This window comes from Schistocerca nitens, chromosome 3 (assembly GCF_023898315.1).
Source record: "Schistocerca nitens isolate TAMUIC-IGC-003100 chromosome 3, iqSchNite1.1, whole genome shotgun sequence".
Taxonomy (NCBI): domain Eukaryota; kingdom Metazoa; phylum Arthropoda; class Insecta; order Orthoptera; family Acrididae; genus Schistocerca; species Schistocerca nitens.
Genome location: NC_064616.1, coordinates 79,114,107 through 79,124,274, shown reverse-complemented (window position 1 = coordinate 79,124,274; position 10,168 = coordinate 79,114,107). Strand labels below are relative to the sequence as shown.

Genomic DNA, 10,168 nt, shown 5'->3' with positions numbered 1-10,168 from the left:
CATCATTATTCTGAAATAAAAAATACCTTCAGAGTATTGACTGTTCTACAGTAATATGAATCTCAGCAAGGCCATACTCTCAATTATAATATTTTTTAATCCATTTCGTCACTTCAAACGATGTTGTGTTATTCTGTTACAAATAAGTGATTAAAAAGAGTTGCTGAATGCTAGAAAGCTGTTCCTATTGTTGTGGATTGGCAGGAGACCAACCCACGAATTTTAGAGGAAGCCGAAAGGCACGCGTTTCGCTCACGCAGGCTGGTGTGAGGTCTGGAACAGGACAAGGAAATTAGAACTTACAAAAACGGACGCAGATGGTGGAATACTTAACTTTAATCCAGTAATGTTGAAAGTAGCTCTTGTCTGTACATTATTTACAATATCAATAGTAACTGAACATGGCGCCTTGCTAGGTCGTAGCAAATGACGTAGCTGAAGGCTATGCTAACTATCGTCTCGGCAAATGAGAGCGTATTTTGTCAGTGAACCATCGCTAGCAAAGTCGGCTGTACAACTGGGGCGAGTGCTAGGAAGTCTCTCTACACCTGCCGTGTGGCGGCGCTCGGTCTGCAATCTCTGATAGTGGCGACACGCGGGTCCGACGTATACTACCGGACCGCGGCCGATTTAAAGGCTACCACCTAGCAAGTGTGGTGTCTGGCGGTGACACCACACCTATCACAGTGTTTAAGAATAACTTGCCACTTTAGGACGTATTTATTTACTTAATTGATGGCGGGGAAAGCGACGTCGTGCAAGAAAGTAGAACGACCATTAACTTACGCGTAAACTGATGTGATAGTGTGCAAGTCGGGAGCTTTCACATGCAAGCTGACTTATGTGAGTGGTGGTGGGGGTACTCACATTTAAGAAATTCGTGCCTGTGTAGAACTGGCTATACGTATATTGCAGTGACTCCACTTGCCAGGTATTTCAATGTTACGTGTAATTTAATGCCAGGTGGCACAACATCTCGCATACTTGTATTAGTCTTTCGTACAGAGTCAGAAATATGGATCAAAATGATTTGAAAATAGATTTTACTCATTCAAAAATTATTTTCAACTAAACGTAATCCTCATTAGATAACTGCCTTATTAGTATATTTGATGTTCGCAAACGATTCCTACGTGATGGCCATTTCCATATCCAACATCTGTGAGCCCGTTTTGTCTTCATCGACGTTGCTATAAGATCTTCGGCTGAAAGTGGCGCAACTCCCGTACGAATAATTTCATTTGTGGTCGTCTTGAAAGTCGCGTAGTTAGTGTTTTCGACTCAGGCGTGTGGAAACGCTGATGTGCATGTAGGGTAGTGTTGAGGGGATGCGTATGTAGGAAATTCGTGTCTGTGGAAACCTGGTTTGGTGATATTGCAGCAAGCAGCACCCTTCTGTTTATATTTTGATACGTCTTTAGAAGAGACTTTTTATTATCATTGATCAAAATATGAATAAATATTATTCTTTTTCTTTCTTAAAATTCGTCGAAAGTTAATGTTCTCCAATTGCAATTATGTTCTGGGCAAAGGTCTCCCAAAATGGGAAGCACCATTCGACCACGGCCACCCTTCGACCATCGATGTAGAGTCGAATGGAACATCTCAAATTATAATATCTTCATCGATCTGTACGAAGATGTTTGTTTATCTGTCAGTTCCCGGTAGTCAGTGGGCGTCGGTCGATATTAGTTGAGGGCTGAACTGCAGTTGAGGGCTGAACTGTTCCAACTGTGTAAAATTGTGTATAGCATTAGCAGTGTAAGTATACAAAATATCTTACAGTAAATTGTTATGTGTTTTAAAACTTGTAATTGAATACCATTGTAAACAAATAGATTTGTGTGCTTGTGGATTTTAAATAAAATTACGGATGTAATTAGCCATATTTGCTACATAATACGTAGACCTACAAGGTGTCGGAAAATGTGTTGTTGAAACACATTGAAGCCCGAAAACGCCCTCTTACGTAGTTTTATAAACATTTCTCCCATTTATAATACTTCTTATACAGCGCTGAAGTATTGCGTTTTGTGCCGAGAGATAAAGTAAAACGGTAGCCTCCCTGTAGGTACAATTTTGGGATTGTTAACAACTACTTGTACCCACAAAGATGAAATTTGCTACAAATGAGCCAAATGTAACTTGTTGCGGAAACTAGAACTATTCCGAGTTATAAATGATAAGCGTAATTTCTATACATCTCTTTTTTTAAAAAAATCATTGTGATTAAGTGTGATCTGTGAGACACTATGTTTTAAAGATTGGGCAGTGTCTGCAGACCAGATACCAATTCTGGAATAAGACTCGTGTGGAGTAATGAAATGTTAGTAAACAGTGGATCTAGTATTTTGTTGTATATATTCAGTATTTTATCAGTCACAAATTGGGAGTGTTTTTCACTACTGGCTCCATACGTTAGTGTAATTTGTTGAACTGAACATCTAACAGATTTTTACCTTGTGTTAAAATGCTGCCATGGTTTCAATAAGGTAATGAGTATGGTTTGATGAGTACATAGGAGTGTAGCCTGAGTGAACCAAACAAAGCAGAGTATACTATATGGCGATCACTGCAGTTGTGCAAGGACTCGTGCAGTTTGCCTGCTTTTTACTCAGAAAAGGCTGAAAGTACTGAAAATATAACAGCTTACTGCTTAAGATGTCTTTTGATAACTGTGATTATAATATTCTCATTTGGAAAGTTATAATTTTGTATGTCATGGTAAGTTTGGTTTTGTGCCAGTTTGATAACTGCAAGGCTTTGCTTTCATTTCACATGTGTACCTGGAACTTTTTTTGAAAAAAATATTAAAACATAATTGGTGTTTCACCTGTAAGAAGCATTTGTGTTTTTGGGAGATGACCAGCTGCTTCATGAATTAATTCCATGCTCACCTGTAAGCCTCTCCATAACTGTTTGGTAAATGAACTAGTTGAGTTGTTGGAGGGAAAAAGAGAGCAAACCACAACTAGTGCAGTCACTTGTGTGGCATTTCTTGTTCAACAGATCTTTCTAGTGATTACGTATGTGTTTCACTTCTCATACAGTTTGTTTACAGCTAAGTACATCCTTTGGTTTTCACTTTGCTGTAATGGTGCTTTGAAGTGATCAATTGTAGAACGTTTTATTATGATTGTTTTTGGAAATGTACTAGTTGAAACAGAATGTAAATAATTAGTTGGACATTCTGACCTACTAGGTTACTAAATATCCATGTCGCTTATAAAGCAAATTTTTAATATATGAAGGAATATTATATTCTTAAGTTATGCTGTGATTATTTCTAGTGCTCATTTCTGTAAGTCGTTGGTTTTAGTTTAATTTTGAGAAGACATTTTATTTTGTCATATTATCAATATTAACATTTTCTGCAGTCTATGTGACTCTTGATGAGAAAGTGAATTAATCTCTGAGCACCTTTTAAATACTTCATGCTTGAAAACAAATGTAACCTGACTTTTACAATACTACTCAGGTTAACTCAAGTAATGAGATATTACTATTGTACTGTAAATTTTATTTTATTTTTTTATTTATTTATTTATTCTTTTTTTACGTAAAATATTGGGCTGTCAACAATGATTTCTTGATTTGTCAGTAAAGCATTATCTGTGCAGTCTGAGGCGCCTTGCCACAGTTCACGTGGCTCTCCCTGTCGGAGCTTCGAGTCCTCCCTCGGGCATGGGTGTGTGTATGGATGGTCATTACCATAAGTTAGATTAAGTAGTGTGTAAGCCTAGGGACTGATGACCTCAGCAGTTTGGTCCGATAGAAACTTACCACAAATTTCCAGTAAAGCATTTGAATGATTAATATTAAAGACAGTCTGATGTTTTGCTGAGATCAGGTGCAGTTTATTTGTGTGTAACAGGAGGGGGTCGGAAGATAAGTATCAGTTGTACTAATACTAAAATAATATAAGAGAGTGAGATACACATGGATCAGACCACACAATTTCTTGGAAAATTTGAAGATGAGAATATATGTCACTAAATTTGGTCCTTTGAGCATTTTGGTTGCCAAAAGAATTATTTGTCAACAATTTATACTGCAGCAGATAATACACAGTTGGTTATTACATGTTTGTTCTATTTCAATCCTTTCTTAAGTGTTGAATGCTATTTTAATTTAAATTAAGTTTTTCATTATTTTTCAGAATAAAATTCAGTCATCAGTTGCAAAACTATCTTTATTTTGGGATAAGAAGTTTATTACAAAAAGTTACTCAATATTGGCTTACCATGTGTCAGTAAATTTTGCAGAAGCACAGTGCAATGACATGTCCAAAAATGTGCATATTGTATTTCGTAATTATATAAACACACATTGATAATTCACATTCTCATTTAGGTACACATTCAAGTTGTTATTCTAGCAGCAAGGCACATACGTAAAAGCATATAAAAAAGTAAAGCAATATCCTATTTTAGTTCTGAATACCTGATATTTCTTGGTATGCGTTTGGTCTCAATTATAACAATTTATTTTTAATTTTTTACTAATAACTAATTTGTCATAGCAGCATGACAGCCATTAAAGTAGAAGTAGGCTCCTGTATCTGTGGGCTATTGATCCGTTCATATGTACTACAGGTCAGATCATAGGCGTCTTTATTGACGAGGGAAACATGTATACCTCTATCTAATGGGAACATTAATGTCTTTTGAGCCACTCGTGACAGCACATAAATCTGTATTTTCCTACATTGTTGATATTCCTACCTGGAGTTTCCAGTGATCGATTTTGTGCAAAAAGTTTGTTCTGTCTGTGGACTACGACAGAGGTCTCCCAGAAAACAGAAAAGCCTCCCTGTGTGGCTCAGCCACATGTACTTGCTAAGTGTCACATCACAGCGTCACGTTAGACTTGCACTCTAAACTGCAATGCTGTAATCATAAGCTCTGTATGTGGCCTTGCTTACCACACTGGAAACACTTTGAATTATGTCAAGGACAAGATTGTCCATTATGCCTAGAAAAACACTGAGGACAAGATTTCCTCACATTATTCTGAAGTACACCAGTTGCACTAAGAGACTGCGCCCCAGGGGGCTCGTGGTTCTTTCGTGAGTTCATGCGTGGTGCACATGGGGCTGCTCATTCTTCCTTCCCTGGCTGCATTTCTTTCACACTGCCGTTCCCTCCCTATCCTCGCTCCTACTCGTTGCCCCCTACTTCCCCTCTCTTGGTGTTCTGATTTATATTGACCTGGCTATCCACCTGGTTCTGTGTATTGCTTGCAATTTTGTTCCTTCTGCATGTTCTCTTTCATCCTTTTTGGCATTTATGTCCCTGCTTGGGGTTTGACCTCCACTTCTATATTTTATGTTTTTAGTCTGAGGTGTTTTGGGAAGAACTCCCTCCCTAGTGTCTACGGCAGGGATTCCTCTCCTCTCTTCCTTCCCTGCCGTATCCGTCCTCCGCCCTACTTGGTCACCAGCATGTGTAGCCAGTCCGTGTGGTGGAGTTGAGCCCTCTGACAACACGGGTATCATGTTACTGGTACCTGACTAGTTCCCTTCGCATGTATGCCAAGGAGTGGTTGATTGTCTTTCTGGAGAATAAGAATATCTGGCAACAGCTGCCGTGCCAGGCGGCTCTTGCTGTGGCTGGGTGGTGCCCACGGGGATAGCTGCTGATCAATCTGCTGCGCCTTAAACTAAACAATTTTGTTTAGAGACAGTTCCTGTGGGGGCTCAGATGTGGTTAAACACTGTGGTAGATACAATAGACAAAGGAGCAGATGAATGGCACTGTAACTAGCAGTTCATGTTGAGCCACAGAGAAGCATGGGAAGTGTGTTCACAGACCCTTCAGTATTGCCATTATGTGGCAGAAGAAAAACTGGAAAGGGCCATCTTAGTTGGCATTCAGATATATTCTAGCAAGTCTAGTTCAGCAGAAGGTCGAGCAGAGACTACAACACATGTACAGATTGTTAGCAATTTACTAAAGCTCGAATATGTTAAATACTTAACTTTGGAAACACATAGTGTTCACACTGGACTCGCCTTCAGGAGGACGATGGTTCAATCCTGCATCCGGCCATCCTGATTTAGGTTTTCCATGTTTCCCCTAAATCGCTCCAGGCAAATGCCGGGATGGTTCCTTTGAAAGGGAACGGTCTACTTCCTTCCCCATCCTTCCGTAATTCGATGAGACCGATGACCTCGGTGTTTGGTCTCTTCCCCCAAACAACCCAAACCAACTCTCACAGTTTACATGCAATTGGAAATTGATGCTGTTGCTGACACTCGTAACATTTAACATTTCATTACAGAATAATAGTTTCACATCAGGTTTCAATTCTTTAACTGATATAAAGTTCAGAATAACTGTTCTAGTCACATGCTGCAGGATCTGTACTATGGCGATACTGTCTTAAGCAGTGATTACAATTTGTAGCTGATTACATCAAGAATTGGCTGAATGGCACTACACTCTAACATAAATAATTTTCCTGCCGTGATGGCTTAAGGGAGAGACTGGGGGTGTGTACACCAATGTCTCCGATTCGTTGCTGCATTAGGCAATCACTGTCTTTACTTGTCATGCCATATTGAGGTACCAAATATTGCATGAGACCTGATTCTGTGGACAACACCCCACTCCTGACTTTCACATGAGTTCTCTGTTTTATTATTGTACTTTTTGTATGGTCATACAGCTTATGGTTTTTAATAGAAGAAAAGCTCATTTAATCATACAGTGAAGGATCTGGAAGCTGATTTAAGCATACAATGAAGGATTTTCCTCAACACAAATGGCCTCATTTCATTGGGTTAATGGAAATATCAAAACTTTCATTTTATACGAATATACGATACACTTAGGACCACGACAGTTGAGTACAAACAATAATTCAACAAATAATGCAAAGACAATTTTAACAAATACCATAAAATTTGTGGGTTTTTCCATTCCATGGACACCAGGTGACTGATGTTTGTTCTTTGCCATGTGGCAATAATTTTCTTTTAAATTTTGTCACAACAATTTTGGTCAATATGAGATGATGAATCTAATTTCATTATGTTTGCAACTAAACTGTTACTGTTCGAAGAGAACTTGTCAGTTGCAGTAGTTTTGAGCCAAGACATTTCTTTATAAAAATAAAACCATTCGACTAACAATCTACATCAACTGTAATCCAGCTATTGTTGTTACTAATCTCAATTGGGTTAAAGCTTCATGAAGCATTAGTGGGATGTGAGCCAAATTTTTCCCTAGAGTTTAAAAGTTGTTATTTGAACTTAAAGTCAGTTGAACATGGCCATGGAGCAGTCTCTGAAATTCTTTGATAACTTACTGATGTTGACACTCTTGTACATCTCAGCTGCACTGGTTGTTTGTCACGTAACTAATTTTTATTGTCAATTTTCTTTATTTTGCCCCTTATCATCATCATGTCCCCCACTAATGGAGAGGTAAAGAACATAAAAGAAAAATGATCAGCTGTAAAATAAAATCAAATCATTTGTAAAGTAAGTAGATAATTTCCTGTTTTGTTCATAAATGAAGTAATTTGAAGACCCTTCTTTACTTGATTATTTGCCATGTTTAATACCTTACATAATTATACCATGTTGTAGGATACCACACAGAAGTAATCTGACAAGCATGGAAAATAATATGGATGGAGCTGTTGGTGTAGAAGAGCAATATTCGTGGATGGTGATCAAGTTTGTTGATGTATTAGTTAAAAACAAGGACATCGGGGTAACTATATCTTCCTCCATATATTTTGATATGACTTGGCATTATAATCATGTTTTGAAATAATTGATGTGGGAACATCTACCTTTGAAGTTGTTACATGTGTTTGCTTTGTTTTGATAATGTATGCATTTACAAATTAACTGAATATTGAATCATAAAATTGAGTGAGAGGTCAAGTTAATCTTTTCACTTTTACATAACTGTTACATGGTAGATGCCATAGCAGGTGTCACAGTAACCTGATAAGTGTCTTCCATTAGCTCCTATCCTCACCTGTTCTTAAAGTACTTTCTCATTACACACTTAGTTTGTAACATTCTTCAGTATCACCACACTTCACTTCAGATACTTTCGCTATTTTGCTCCCCATATATCTAATAGTCCATATTTCACTTCCATATAATTCTGTGCTCCAGATGTAGACTTTCAGGATCTTCTTTCAGTTCCATACCAATACCTGATATCAGTAGAGCTCTTTTTGTCACAGAAAACTTTCTTCATCTCTTGCAATCTCCCAAAATCTTCCTTGTTTCAACTGTCCTGTGTAATCTTGATTCCTAGGTAGATTTGTTTTACTCCTGCCTCTACCACGTTGCTCCCGATTTTTGGTGTGCAATAAGTAAGATACTGTGACAGTACTTGAAAGAATATGCCCTGTCCTTTCGTTACCTCCATATTGTCTTCCCTCCTGCCATTAAAACCTCAGGTGTGTAAATCTCACCTGTTGGCTACTTTCCTAATCATTTTGTGGTCAGCCTCCCTTGTCCTTGTTGTCTGGATGGCTGTGTGATTAATCTTGTCTCCTTAAATCCATTACTTTTTTGATGGGTGTGTTTATGTGACTTTCTTTTTGTTGTCTACTGCAAGTTTAAAAAATGACTTTAGTCAGCATTTAATTGTAATTTTATTTGATATCAGAATATTTTTCCTTTCCCACAGTTCAAATGTTAATAATATTCTCTGTTACAATGTAACATCATGGCCTATTTGCTCCTTTGCAAAAAGTACAAAACAGTAATACTTCCATGAACCACGCAGTTTTCCTTCTGTAGCAGCGGGGAGGATGGACTTAACTACAAGAAACTGATTCTGATTCTGTAATTAAAAACACCTAGTTTTTTTCTGACATACTCTTTTTATATATATGTTAGTTTGTTTTTATTACTGTGCACTTGGTAGTTTTCAAGAGAAGACATTAACCATTGTTCACATTTGATATTTCAAAAACTTATTTTACTTTTTAAGTAACAAGGTTGTATATTAACATTTATTTGTAGATGAAGATAGATGAAACGCAGGAGAGAATTCTGGCACTGAAGAATGAACAGGCAAAAATGCTTTATCGTCATGAAAAAATATCAGAAGCCTCAAATCTCTTAGAGGTATTGTGTGTGTCCTTCCTGACAGCAAATAAGCAGTTGAGGGTAAGTACACTGCCTCCATTTAATTTGTTTCCATTTCCATGCTGTTCCACATCTTGGTGGGGGAGATCCACCATATTACATGTTGGCCTGTTCATTTTCTTATGTTCCACCATTGTGGTTTGTTGAGTTTCTGTTACTGCTCCATAAGCAGCTATTGATTGTTTTGTCAAAAAACTATAATTATTGATTCTTCCTGAAACAATGGGATATGAAAATGTAAAGCCAATTGAGTTTTGAAGAAAGGATTGGCAACAAGAGATAGTCTTTCAGTAGAAGTTGCTAAAACTGGAGGAAAAGTAATAAAAGTTTGGTTCAGTGGTGGATTCTGTACTCCACTGTGGGAGATGGTCGAGTGGATATTACAACTCATAAAATATTAGAGCACTTTATTATAACACAGAGAAGATTAATTACTTAACTTTGCTACAATCCATTTCCACATGAATGTCATGAGTAGTTATAACTGTCACTGAACTTCAGTGCATCACTTGATACTGACAAGGTACAAATCTCTTCACTTGAAGTATTACTGACAATCTTTTATGTAGAACTCTGAATAATTCAATGTTTGCAGTGCTGGCCTAGAAGAAAGATGATTGTGTCATCTTCATAGATAATCACGGACTGGGCTGAGCAGTACTCTGCTTGACCTTAAGTAAGAGAGCGAAAGCAGCAGCGTATGGAAACTCTTCTGGGCGTGTCTATGCCAATGTTGCTCATTCATTGATGCTTCTGGCAGCGACTATGCCCACTTGTGGTTGTGTTGCGAGGTACCAACCTTGCTTTGGCACCTTGCCTGTCAGACAGCACCACAAAAGTCAACTTTGAAAATTATTTATGGTAGGTCTTCAGAGGAAAGTAGTTTACAAAAACTGAAAAAATGCTGTGATTTTTCTATGTCAAAAGGAGGAAAACAGATCAGGGATATGAAACTATCCACCTATCGTCCTCCTCTACACAGCATTCACCATCAATACTAGAAACCACTTGAATACCGAAGTCCAGTCAAACAAAAGAAATCTT

General features: G+C 37.8%; 1 protein-coding gene across 1 annotated transcript in view; it reads left to right on the top strand.

The window, feature by feature from the left end:
* Positions 1 to 1,641: 1,641 nt before the first annotated feature.
* Positions 1,642 to 10,168, top strand: part of LOC126249522 (uncharacterized) — a 64,850-nt gene continuing 56,323 nt past the window's right edge. The window contains exons 1-3 of the mRNA XM_049951180.1: positions 1,642 to 1,761; positions 7,595 to 7,721; positions 8,999 to 9,145. Of these exons, the coding sequence (XP_049807137.1) occupies positions 7,623 to 7,721; positions 8,999 to 9,145 (246 nt within the window). The 5' untranslated portion in view covers positions 1,642 to 1,761; positions 7,595 to 7,622. The remainder of the gene's footprint in view (positions 1,762 to 7,594; positions 7,722 to 8,998; positions 9,146 to 10,168) is intronic.